The 14,067-nt window shown below is 41.1% G+C and overlaps 1 protein-coding gene and 1 long non-coding RNA gene across 2 annotated transcripts in view; one reads left to right on the top strand and one right to left on the bottom strand.

Annotated features, from left to right (window-relative positions):
- Positions 1-265: 265 nt before the first annotated feature.
- Positions 266-14,067, top strand: part of LOC106611007 (fibulin-7) — a 32,354-nt gene continuing 18,552 nt past the window's right edge. The window contains exons 1-3 of the mRNA XM_014210799.2: positions 266-779; positions 6,067-6,229; positions 13,636-13,818. Coding sequence (XP_014066274.2) covers positions 702-779; positions 6,067-6,229; positions 13,636-13,818 — 424 coding nt within the window. The 5' untranslated portion in view covers positions 266-701. The remainder of the gene's footprint in view (positions 780-6,066; positions 6,230-13,635; positions 13,819-14,067) is intronic.
- On the bottom strand, positions 11,644-11,993 carry LOC123744754 (uncharacterized). The gene is made up of 2 exons (XR_006771224.1): positions 11,866-11,993; positions 11,644-11,722 (listed from the first exon to the last, which is right to left on the bottom strand). It is a non-coding gene; the product is annotated as an uncharacterized lncRNA (long non-coding RNA).

Below are 14,067 nucleotides of genomic sequence, written 5' to 3'. Positions count from 1 at the left end.
GATGTTTTCCTAGGAATTCATGTAACAAGGGACAAAGGCATATATCAATAATGGGGAGCTGATTTGGCCTAATGAAAATAATTCCATCCTAAGGCTAAATGGCAAAGCACCCCCTTTGCGCGCAAATACAAACTCACTAATCAACTTCTGCAATGACTTGCTGTAAATTGATCGCTGTGACTGTATAATAATAGCTCCCCAGTCATAAGAACTCCAATAGCAATAGTTTTGTTCCACCCCATGAACTCAAAGATGGTTGCCTGCTCTATTCTGTTGTCTGAGTCTGGGGATCGCGTCACAGCCTATGAGCAGGACAGAACATTGGAGAGAGTGACGCAAATGGGTTGTCGAGCGGTGGGAGGGATTATTCTTACATTTCACATTTAATCGCTTTTCAAAGTCTAGGAGTCGTCAATTAGGGTTAGGTAGTAGATGCAGGTTCACTATCATCATAGCCCATCTAAAAGCGCACGGCACCGCATCCCAACCGTCGCTCTGCACCACAAAGCGCTCCTGATGAGCAGGGTCTTCCATTCCATCCTGAGTCCAACTGCCAGTTCAGTTGAGAAAACTCTGCAAAGGAGCGTCGGAAATCGGAGTTGATTTCGTTGGTTTTCTATTATTTAAACACCTGACTAAATTGCAGTATTTGGAGAAAAACTCTGCCATCATCCAACATCAATTCAGTTGGATTTAAAGTTATGGCACTATCAATGCTGCGCAGCAGTTTGCTTTTGCTATGTGTGACAACTATCCATACTTGCCATGGTGGCCGACAGGTTAGTAGCCTACTTAACACATTATCATCTGTGGACAAGTGCATGGTAACATTAGGCTACATGCTTATAACATGTTTAGAAATGAATAATTTGTAAGAATATTTTGGTGGAAAAGTGTTGCACAAATTATTCTGAACAAAAATTAAAACGCAACACGCAACAATTTCAAGGAATTTACTGAGTTACAGTTCATAGAAGGAAATCAGTCAATTAAAACAAATAAATTAAGCCCTAATCTATAGATTTCACATGACTGGGCAGGGGTGCAGCCATGGGTGGACCTTGGAGGGCATAGGCCCACCCCTTGGGAGCCAGGCCCAGCCAATTAGAATGAACTTTTCCCCACAAAAATAAAATCAAATGTTATTTGTCACATGCTCCGAATAGTACAAGTGTAGACCTTACAGTGAAATGCTTACGTACAAGCCCTTAACCAACAATGCAGTTCAAGAAATAGGGTTAAGGAAATAACACAATAATATAACAATAACGAGGCTATATACAAGGGGTACTGGTACCGAGTCAATGTGCGGGGGTACAGTGACTATGCATAGATAAAAAGGCTTTATTACAGACAAATACTGCTCAGCACTGACCGTAGCCTGACAGGCAGTCCTGTCTCCCAGGCTGTGCAACTCCCAAGACCACAGCCAATTATATGCAAGCAACAACGCAGCTAACTTGGTTAGTCTTGTGGGCGAGCTAGCTAGCTAGTGAACTAGGCTCCCTGCAATGAGCCTTACCTATGAAACAGCCTACAAGGCAGCATCCTGACATAACTAGCTAGCTCATAAGACTAGCAAGTGCGCTGCGTTGTTCCTTGCATGTGAATGGCTGTGGTCTTGGGAGGGTCATGCAGCATGGGAGATAGCTTTGCCAGTCAGGCATCGTTCAGGACTTAAATACCCTGTGAGCGCATTGCGATCAACGCAGCCACAGGGCTCCTTGATGACGTGTTATCCTGCATCTGAACAGAGTTGCTTTTCATTATCTCGACAACACAACTTTTGATCATGTCGTGATCAAGAGAGAAAAATAAGTTGTGGGTCATAACATAACAAGGGTATTTTTATTTGTATTCATATGTGCTCTCTGGACTTCCATACTCATCACAACTCTTTATGTTAGGTTCAGAGAAGTAGGCTACATTAACACACCTAGGCCTGTATAAATATGTGTTGCAAGTGTTTTGTTAACTGTTAACTTAGTTCTTCATGTTCTGCCTCAGACAAAACAACCCATAACTTGGAATTGCTATCCATGTTCTGTTTCCAGGTTCAGCCATGATTTGAGCATGTAGCTTACTATTATTATCAATGTCCCCATCATAAATGAGGAAGGGCTGTGCTTACAGGATGACACAAATGTCCCATTGAGGGTGGTAAATTACCCATTGAAAGTTTATAAGAGGGAAACCATGAGCACTGACTCTTGGATTCATTTTGGCGTCTTTGGCCAGGAGTCTAAAACAAGCCATTTGGAAATGAGTCCACTGTTCACATTGGTGTGTGTGTGTGTGTGTGTGTGTGTGTGTGTGTGTGTGTGTGTGTGTGTGTGTGTGTGTGTCTGTGTGTGTGTCTCTGTTGTGTATGTGTGTTGTGTATGTAGGTTGTGTATGTGTGCTGTGTGTGGGTTGTGTATGTATGTGTGTGTGTGTTGCTAGGATGGATATGAGTCCACTACTGTGTCAGCTGTTGGTATTCCCCTTTAGCCAATGGGGGAAGAGACGTCAAAGAAAACAATAGGAGGGGATTGAAGTATAGGACTCTTGGGCAGTACACCTCTGAGAACCGTTAGAAATTGGATGCAGATTGGAGTTTTCCTTATTCCATCTTGTTCTAAGGGCAGCTCTGCCTCAAGGGCAGAAACACATGTGATCAGTTAAGGTTAGGCAAGTTCCAGTATTCACTGTGGGCATTGATTGTCATTTCAAGTATGTAAGGTATGCCTTCACCTGACATTATGCTTTTATACTGACTTGTTATTATTATTGAAAAGGATTAGCAAACTGCCATTTCATTGTTCTCTGAGACTTTGGAATGGGCTTATCTGTCAGTAAGTAGCCTGCTCTCAAATAGCTCACTGTTCATAGGCTCATGGCATCCAGGCTATGTGCTGAAACGGAATACAAAGCTGGTCCATTCAGTCATTGTTATCCAAGGAGTCTGTGACTGTGTCCCAAATGGCACCCAATTACCTATATAGTGTATAACTTTGTATGGATCCTGGTCAAAAGTAGCTCACTATATAGGGAATAGGGTGTAATTTGGGAAGCAACCTGTGTCTCTCTTGCCATACAAAATATACAGAGGGCCAAGGTTCTGGACAGAGGTCTGACTGATAGACATCTGCCAAACAGCTTTGGTCCAGCTGCTGTATGGTCTGCCACTGGAGAAGAAGGAAAAAGTGGAGAAGGGAGGAGGGAGGAGAGAGGAGGGAGGAGGGAGGAGGGAGGGGGGAGGAGTGAGGAGAGAGGAGAGAGAGAGAGGCGTGGCATCTTCTAACATGTTCCTTCAGGTGAGTACCAGGGGGAGGGGCTAGAGGGCTTGCGGAGACAGCTGAGGCTAGAAGGTTTAACAGGGGTTACTGACTGTATGGGATGAATCCAGGGTATGACTTCTGAATCTTAATAAAAAATAGTATGACTTCTGAATCTTAATAAAAAAATAACATGACTTCTGAATATTCCATAACCTGATGGCATGCCACAGTATAACAATGAAACAGTAATTATTACATCCATGTTTTTACATTGGTCTTGTTGGGAGTTCAGACCCTTGCAGCTGTGGATTTGTTTTGAACTCTGAATTCATAACCAGGTGGCCACATCATATAATAATAACAATACAATGATATTCAAAACATGTTATTGGTCTTGTTGGAAACACAGACAGTCACCTGTGCAGCTGTGGAATTGGATTGTGATTTGTTTTGGTGACGGTTGATGAAAATGCTAGGGAACAGTGGCGGAATGTCAACATTTGTAACTACAGCCACCACAGAACCCACCCACCACCAGACATTCTAAAGTTGAATATTTGGTTTGTGTCCCAAATGGCAACCTATTCCCTATATAGTGCGCTACTTTAGACCAAGACCCATAGTGCTCTGGTTAAAATTAGTGCTCTGGTCAAAATGCATTATATAGGGAGTAGGGTGCCACTTGGGATGCAGACTTGGCGTTGATCGGGTGATGTCATTAAGTACCACAGCTGTCCTTTGCTTGTTAAATCATACCTGCCTCTACTCACATTTTATGATGATTACATATACTGTGGATTTTATTGGAAGTTGTTATTTATTGAAGTTTTCTCATTTTAATTATGTAATAATACTGTCATATTGCAAATCATGGTTTATTTATATGCTTCCCATTAAATGGATATTAAACATGGCTGACTGTTATTTGACCAGTTATGTGTGACTTAGAAATAAGTTGTGGCTTGGTAAACTGAAAGCCAACATTCCCTAGTTTCTCATTTCCTGGTTATGTACTACTGGTATGTGCTTCTTGGTTTACATATACTCTTGAAGTCGGAAGTTTACATACACTTAGGTTGGAGTCATTGAAACTCGTTTTTCAACCACTACACCAATTTCTTGTTAACAAACTATAGTTTTGGCATGGTGTTTAGGACATCTTTTGTGCATGACACAAGTAATTTTTCCAACAATTGTTTACAGACAGATTATTTCAGTTATAATTCACTGTATCACAATTCCAGTGGGTCAGAAGTTTACATATACTAAGTTGACTGTGCCTTTAAACAGCTTGGAAAGTTCCAGAAAATGAAGTCATGGCTTTAGTCTTTTGATAGGCTAATTGACATCATTTGAGTCAATTGGAGGTGTACCTGTGGATGTATTTCAAGGCCTACCTTCCAACTCAGAGCCTCTTTGCTTGACATCATGGGAAAATCAGAATAAATCAGCCAAGACCTCAGAAACAAATTGTAGGCCTCCACAAGTCTGGTTCATCCTTGGGAGCAATTTCGAAATGCCTGAAGGTACCACGTTCATCTGTACAAACAATAGTACGCAAGTATAAACGCCATGGGACCACGCAGTCGTCATACTGCTCAGGAAGGAGACGCGTTCTGTCTCCTAGAGATGGACATTCTTTGGTGCGAAAAGTGCAAATCAATCCCAGATCAACAGCAAAGGATCTTGTGAAGATGCTGGAGGAAACACGTACAAATGTATCTATATCCATCTATATCCAAGTCCTATATCGACATAACCTGTAAGGCCACTCAGCAACGAAGAAGCCACTGCTCCAAAACCGCCATAAAAAAGCCAGACTACGGTTTGCAACTGCACATGGGGACAAAGATCGTACTTTTTGGAGAAATGTCCTCTGGTCTGATGAAACAAAAATAGAACTGTTTGGCCATAATGACAATCGTTATGTTTGGAGGAAAAGGGGGAGGCTTGCAAGCCGAAGAACACTATCCCAACCTTGAAGCACGGGGGTGGCAGCATCATGTTGCGGGGGTGCTTTTCTGGAGGAGGGACTGGTGCACTTCACAAAATAGATGGCATCATGGGGAGGAAAATGATGTGGATATATTGAAGCAACACCTCAAGACATCAGTCAGGAAGTTAAAGCTTGGTCGCAAATGGGTCTTCCAAATGGACAATGACCCCAAGCATACTTCGAAAGTTGTGGCAAAATGGCTTAAGGACAACAAAGTCAAGTTATTGAAGTGGCCATCACAAAGCCCTGACCTCAATCATATATAAAATGTGTGGGCAGAACTGAAAAGGTGTGTGCGAGCAAGGAGGCCTACAAACCTGACTCAGTTGCACCAGCTCTGTCAGGAGGAATGGGCCAAAATTCACCCAACTTATTGTGGGAAGCTTGTGGAAGGCTACCTGAAACGTTTGACCCAAGTTAAACAATTTAAAGGCAATGCTACCAAATACTAATTGAGTGTATGTAAACTGCTGACCCACTGGGAATGTGATGAAAGAAATATAAGCTGAAATAAATAATTCTCTCTACTATTATTCTGACATTTCACATTCTTTAAATAAAGTGGTGATCCTAACTGTCCTAAGACAAGGAATTTTTACTAGGATTAAATGCGAGGAATTGTGAAAAACTGAGTTTAAATGTATTTGTCTAAGGTGTATGTAAACTTCTGACTTCAACTGTAAATGGTCTATATGTTGTTGTTATGTTTGACCAGTAATATATTTCTTATTTTACAGAACTGCATGGACAGTTCTAAACTTTTCTGTTCTGCTATATTAACATATATGTACTGTACGTCTCTGTCTCCAGAACTGCATGGACAAACACCAGGTGGTTGGTGTTCTCCGTCAGATGGAGAGGTTTCTGAAGGGACAGGAGATGAGGTTCACAGAGGGACTACGCATCATGAAGTCCAAACTGGCAATCCTACAGAACTCTGTGTCCAAGCTACCGCAGGCCGATCAGTCGGCTGGTGAGTAGACAGAGAGGATGACCATTCTCCACCACTCTGCCGCACCTGACATGAAGGTCTTCTATAGCCATGTAGAGATCTGGGACCATTCTAGGTGTTCTTGTCGCTGTCTTGCTCTCTCTAAACAAGATTAATCAATAGAGCAGAAAACTGGAGCTAATTGAAGGAGATTTTGGAAATGCTTCTTTAATATTAAAACCAGAAATCTACTTCGATTGACCTTAAATTTTCTCCACTTTTCTCCTCTATTGAAGCACCTTGGTTTGAGAGAAAGACCACCTAGCCTGCTCCTGGCCTGGTCCACTTCCATTGTCTTCAAGAGTGGCTGAATGTTCTCGTCTCTACTGTGGAGACATAACATTCTAACCAGAGGGGAAGGGGAGGAGTGTTAAGAGGCTAGACAGTAGTGTATGGTCTACCATCATTGGGTTTTTGGGAAATTATGGTATTGTTTACTACATGATAATGTGCATTTATACAATCCACATTTCCTCCTTCCTGGTGTTGTGATCAATAAATCAACAAAACAAGGAGACAAATTTTAAAGTTCAAGTTTACCACTGAAACCCAAGCTTCTACCTACCACTAAAGGACATGTGAACTCTCTTTGACCTGCTTTTGGCCCTTTAGCACATAAACCTCAGGATGTGCATTGGGTCAATGTGGGACGCGTTGCTCTTGTGGTGGTTGTGTGTTTGTCCAGTTTACCACTCCGTCCCTTTGGTTCAACTTTTTTTCTCCAGACAACTAGTTAGGCTATCATCAGGTGCTTCTATCAGAGCCAGTTCTATTCTGTTTTATTTAAGTATATACTATGCTGTTCTATTCTGTTCTATTTAAGTATATACTATGCTGTTCTATTTAAGTATATACTATGCTGTTCTATTCTGTTTTATTTAAGTATATACTATGCTGTTCTATTTAAGTATATACTATGCTGTTCTATTCTGTTCTATTTAAGTATATACTATGCTGTTCTATTTAAGTATATACTATGCTGTTCTATTCTGTTTTATTTAAGTATATACTATGCTGTTCTATTTAAGTATATACTATGCTGTTCTATTCTGTTCTATTTAAGTATATACTATGCTGTTCTATTCTGTTCTATTTAAGTATATACTATGCTGTTCTATTCTGTTCTATTTAAGTATATACTATTCTGTTCTATTTAAGTATATACTATGCTGTTCTGTTCTGTTCTACTTAAGTATATACTATTCTATTCTGTTATATTTATGTATATACTATGCTATTCTATTCTGTTCTATTGTGAAAACTGGTGAAATGAGTCATTCATCAGACTGAGGAGAGACTGTCTGTCTATGTTTCTCTCGCTCAATAAAATTTCAATTTTTATTGGCATGGGAAACATATGTTTACATTGTCAAAGCAAGTGAAATAGATAATAAACAAAAGTGAAATAAACTATTATTTTGGAACTTTTGTGAGTGTAATGTTTACTGTTCATTTTTTTATTGTTTATTTCACTTTCTCTCACTCTCTTCCTCTCTTGCAAGTACTTTACTTTTAGCTCATAGGCTGTACTGTACTAGTCACACCTCTTTATTTTAATAACTTACCAAATGTTATTTGTCACATGCGCTGAAAACAACAGGTAAGTTGTTTGAATATGATTCCCTCATTTGCTGTCCTCTGTTCCACCTTCAGCTGACCCAAAGGGAGAGGCGTTAGTTCAGTACTGAGTTGTCAATGCTGACACCGTTTAAATCTGCCATATGTACCTAAAGCTGAGAGTTTGTTCTTTATGTATCTTGGTATGTATCTTATAGTGAAATGCTTACTTACAAGCCCTTAACCAACAATAGTTTAAGAAGTTAAGAAAAACAAATAAAAATAAGTATTTGGTAAAAAAAAATTAAAAATAAAATAAAAGTAACAAATTATTAAACAGCAGCAGTAAAATAACAAGCGAGGCTATATACAGGGGGTACCAGTACATAGTCAATGTGCGGGGGCACCGGTTAGTTGAGGTAATTGAGGTAATATGTACAGTGGCTTGCGAAAGTATTCACCCCCTTTGGCATTTTTCCTATTTCGTTGCCTTACAACCTGGAATTAAAATCGATTTTTGGGGAGATTGTATCATTTGATTTACACAACATGCCTACCACTTTGAAGATGCAAAATATTTTTTCTTGTGAAACAAACAAGGAACAACACAAAAAAACTGAAAACTTGAGCGTGCATAACTATTCACCCCCCCAAAGGCAATACTTTGTAGAGCCACATTTTGCAGTAATTACAGCTGCAAGTCCCTTGGGGTATGTCTCTATAAGCTTGGCACATCTAGCCATTGGGATTTTTTTCCCATTCTTCAAGGCAAAACTGCTCTAGCTCCTTCAAGTTGGATGGGTTCCGTTCGTGTACAGCAATCTTTAAGTCATACCACAGATTCTCAGTTGGATTGAGGTCTGGGCTTTGACTAGGCCATTCCAAGATATTTAAATGTTTCCCCTTAAACCACTCAAGTGTTGCTTTAGCAGTATAATTAGGGTCATTGTCCTGCTGGAAGGTGAATCTCCGTCCCGTCTCAAATCTCTGGAAGACTGAAACAGGTTTCCCTCAATAATTTCTGTGTATTTAGCGCCATTCATCATTCCTTCAATTCTGACCAGTTTCCCAGTCCCAGCTGACGAAAACCATCCCCACAGCATGATGCTGCCACCACCATGCTTCACTGTGGTGTTCTCAGGGTGATGAGAGGTGTTGGGTTTGCGCCAGACAGCATTTTCCTTAATGGCCAAAAAGCTCAATTTTAGTCTCATCTGGCCAGAGTACCTTCTTCCATATGTTTGGGGAATCTCCCACATGCCTTTTGGCGAACACCAAACGTATTTGCTTATTTTTTTCTTTAAGCAATGGCTTTTTTCTGGCCACTCTTCCGTAAAGCCCAGCTTTGTGGAGTGTACGTCTTAAAGTGGTCCTATGGACAGATACTCCAATCTCCGCTGTGGAGCTTTGCAGCTCCTTCAGGGTTATCTTTGGTCTCTTTGTTGCCTCTCTGATTAATGCCGTCCTTGTCTGGTCCATGAGTTTTGGTGGGCGGCCCTCTCTTGACAGGTTTGTTGTGGTGCCATATTCTTTACATTTTTTAATAACGGATTTAATGGTGCTCCGTGGGATGTTCAAAGTTTCAGATATTTTTTTATTACCCAACCCTTATATGTACTTCTCCACAACTTTGTCCCTGACCTGTCTAGAGAGCTCCTTGGTCTTCACGTTGCCACTTGCTTGTTGGTGCCCCTTGCTTAGTGTTGTTGCAGACTGAGGCCTTTCGGAACAGGTGTATATATACTGAGATCATGTGACACTTAGATTGCACACAGGTGGAATTTATTTAACTAATTATGTGACTTCTGAAGGTAATTGGTTTCACCAGATCTTATTTAGGGGCCTCATAGCAAGGGGGGTGAATATGCACGCACCACTTTTCTGTTTTTATTTTTTAGAATTTCTTGAAATAAGTTTTTTTTTTTCATTTGACTTCACCAATTTGGACTATTTTGTGTTTGTCCAATTCATGAAATCCAAATAAAAATCAATTTAAATTACAGGTTATAATGCAACAAAATAGGAAAAACGCCAAGGGGGCTGAATACTTTTGCAAGGCACTGTAGGTAGAGTTAAAGTGACTATGCATAGATTATAAACAGAGAGTAGCAGCAGCATAAAAGAGGGGTCTGGGTAGCCCTTTGATTAGCTGTTCAGGAGTCTTATGGCTTGGGGGTAGAATCTGTTAAGAAGCCTTTTGGACCTAGACTTGGCACTCCGGTACCGCTTGCCGTGCAGTAGCAGAGAAAACAGTCTATGACTAGGGTGACTGGAGTCTTTGACCATTTTTAGGACCTTCCTCTGACACCGCCTGATATAGAGGTCCTGGATGGCAGGAAGCTTGGCCTCAGTGATGTACTGGGCCGTACGCACTACCCTCTGTAGTGCCTTGCGGTCGGAGGCCGAGCAGTTGCCATACCAGGCAGTGATGGCTGTACTGTACTAGATGTCAAACCTCTTTATTTTAATAACTCGTAGGCTGTACTGTACTAGAAGTCAAACCTCTTTATTTTAATAACTCGTAGGCTGTACTGTACTAGAAGTCAAACCTCTTTATTTTAATAACTCGTAGGCTGTACTGTACTAGAAGTCGAACCTCTTTATTTTAATAACTCGTAGGCTGTACTGTACTAGAAGTCAAAGCTCTTTATTTTAATAACTCGTAGGCAATACTGTACTAGAAGTCAAACCTCTTTATTTTACAGTTTTTCTCGATTGTTTACACACATTTTCTGAAAGCATGCCTCATATTCTCAGAACTCTACACACAAATCAAAAAACACACACGCAATGGGCAAAACCCCTCAATTCTCCAGCAAAATGAAACTTTACATTCAAAACAATGTCATTTCTTATCAAAATGGTATTTTGTTTTCAAATGACACACACAAACCATCATATGAATAGACATTTATAAGAACCAGTTCAACACTGATGTGCTCAATGTAAAACACTATGATGAATGGAAAACACTTCTTCTCCATTCATCATAATGACTTAGGCCTTTTTTTGGTTCAGTGTTGCCATTACTACAGACAATACATACATAAGTGTGTTGTAAAATATTTGAGAATATTGTTTTTATACTCAGAATTTACAAATACACGGTAACAAATATATTACATTTTTCCCACAAAAACAATGTACACAGTGTACATCCCATTCCCAACCAACACAAAGTTGCACATACAGTGGTCTACATACAAAACAGAAGAATTTTATGTATACAGTTACAGTAAAAAAATATATATTAAAAACCTATGCTGCATCCTCTCTTCTGTTGCGGTCTGGCCACAGCACCTCATCCACATCACAAGCAATGTTTTCCCTGGCCAAGCACCGGGGGAAATATCGCCTAGCATGGCGATTCCAGCCATGAAAAGCATCAGCTGCTATATCTCCACATGCGTCTTCCATAGCTTGGAGAAGAGGTATACGCGTTTGTGGATTTCGGTCATACACTTTCCATCTCCAGGCAGAAACAAATTCCTCAATAGGATTGAGGAATGGAGAATATGGAGGGAGATAAACAACTAAAAAGCGTGGGTGGGCAGTGAACCAGTTATGAACCAGAGCAGCCCTGTGGAAACTTACGTTGTCCCAAATGACAATGTACCTGAGCTGCTCTGGGCCATCTACCTGGTCTGGTGGAATGAGTGTGTTGTGTAAGGTGTCCAGGAATGTGATCAGATGGGTGGTGTTGTAGGGGCCAAGAGTAGCATGGTGATGGATGACGCCGTGGTGGGTAATCGCTGCACATATTGTGATGTTCCCTCCGCGCTGGCCAGGGACTTGAACAATGGCACGCTGGCCGATGTTATTCCTGCCCCACTTTCATCTTTTTGTGAGGTTGAATCCAACCTCATCAATGAAGATGAACTGGTGCTCCACTGCAGCCACCTCTAGCTCAAGGACTCTCTGAAACACACATGACAATATCAGAAATAGACATGGAGTGGTCACTATTGTGAAGCACAATCATTATGATTACAATACTGAAATATGTATAATCTATACAGTGTTGAGAGTATGCATCAATTGTGGGATTATATAGGACTCACTTGCACATAGTTATATCGCAATTCTTTGACTCTTTCTGAATTGCGTTCAAATGGCACCCTGTAGACCTGCTTCATCCTGAGATTATTTCTGCGCAAGACACGGTCCAGTGTTGATAAGCTTACCCTATCAATATTTTGAAATTTCTCATTGTTTTCTATTATTTTTCTTTGTATTTGCCGTAATGTTATGGCGTTATTTTCTAGGACCATGTTCATGATTTCAGTTTCCTGTTCAGGAGACAGAACACGTTCCCGACCACCTTGTGTTGGTAATCTTTCAGTTCTGCCAAACAAATAGTAAAATACTGTAAATACAAAGTAGGAATACATTTCCCAAATACTTGAAACATACTTTATTTTTACAGTCCTACAGAACAGTCCACAGGCAATACTGTACTACTGTACTCATTGAGTACTGTATTGATATGCAGTACTGCAATTTTCTAGTGAGAGTAGATTTCTTACCTATTCTCATTTCGGAATGTCCGGATGATGGATGCTACAGTGTACCTGCTCAAATTTGGCTGTACTCTTTGCCCAGCCTTCCTCATTGTTAGACCATGGTTGACCACATGATCAACCAAAGTGGCTCGGATCTCATCAGAGATTACGGTCCTTGGCCTTCCTCGTCCTCGTCCTTGTCCTCCCCGTCCTCCTCCTCTTACTCTCACTCCTCTGGCTCTGCCTCTGTTTCCAATGTTGGCATCCACTGCTCCAAAACAGAAGAGCTCACGTGTTGCCCTTTTATGCTAAAGCTCTGATTGCTAATTGTAAAATTGTGTGACGGGTGTTTGCCCATGTGATGAGTCAGTGTGCATATTTGAATGGCAGTGTGTTCATTGTGAAAACAAGAGATTTTATGCATGAAAATTGTGCCAAATGCAAAGAATTGTGTGTAGTGTTTTGAAAAAAGTGTGTTTTAGAACTGTAACTTGAGTGTAAAGCAGGAATTGTGCTTGTAGTTTAGCAGAATTGGTTCAGGGGGTTGGTGCATGAGTTACATGTTGTGGTCATTGTGTCTCAAGTACCAGTATTTGTGTGTAAACAATTGAGAAAAACTGTAATAGATTTAAAAAAGCAGCACATACTGATGTTATTAGATTAACACCTTGGCTGTCAATTCTGGACAATTGTGTGCTGCCTTTGTATTATTGATGCCATTATTTGTAGTAGTTTCTCTCAATAAAATGCTCATATTTTCAGAACTATTTAAAGTTTTATTTGTTTTAGAGCTGGTATTGTTGGATGAAATGAGGCATTGCATGTCACGGCCGTCGTAGTAATTGTACCAAAATGCAGCAGGGATGTGAATGCTCATTTTCTTCTTTATTAAATAAAATGAATAACTGAACAAAAAGAACGACGAAAACAGTCCTGTCAGGCACACAGCTAAACAAGAAACAACTACCCACAAAAACCCCATGAAAAATACTGGTCAGGACGTGACAGGACGTGACATTGCATCAGTCTTTTCCCATGAAATGTTCCTAGAGTCCTACAGTACCAACCCGGTTGACACGTGTATGTCCACAGATACTAAATAACACATTATGCTGGGTGCATGACTCCGTATGCATACTTGTGACAATCCTCTCTCTCCTTCTCTCTCTCCCTGCCCCTCCCTCCTACCCCTCCCTCCCTCCCTTCTTCTTCTTTCTTTCTTTCCCCCCCCCCTCTCTCTCCCCCTCCCTCCCTCCCTCCCTCCCTCCCTCCCTCCCTCCCTCCCTCCCTCCCTCCCTCCCTCCCTCCCTCCCTCCCTCCCTCCCTCAGCTCCATCCGTTTGCCCCTCCCTGGAAGTCCCTGTCCACGGGAGGAAGTTTGGCTCCAAGTATTTAATCGATCATGAGGTCCATTTCACCTGTTCTCATGGTTACCACCTGGTGGGCGTCGAGACACGTGTGTGTCAGGAGAACGGGAGTTGGAGCGGTGTCAACACCATCTGTAAAAGTAAAGGTACAGTACTGTTTGTCTGTCTGTCCAAACAGACAATATGGTCAAACACACATCACTTTAGGTAATGCTGGGCTGAGGAACTCATGAAGCGATGGACCGGCACACACTGCTCCACCATACCTCTATTTGGCCAGTAACTTTCAATGTGTCTGTCCACCTGACACCAGAGCCCATCTCACTCTTTAGATTGCAGTTTCCACCAACACAACCTTTTGTCAGTGTGTTGTTTTGCTGTCTCCTACACACACG

The sequence above is a fragment of the Salmo salar genome, chromosome ssa01, assembly GCF_905237065.1.
Source record: "Salmo salar chromosome ssa01, Ssal_v3.1, whole genome shotgun sequence".
Lineage (NCBI taxonomy): Eukaryota > Metazoa > Chordata > Actinopteri > Salmoniformes > Salmonidae > Salmo > Salmo salar.
This window is presented reverse-complemented; position numbering and strand designations above follow the sequence as displayed.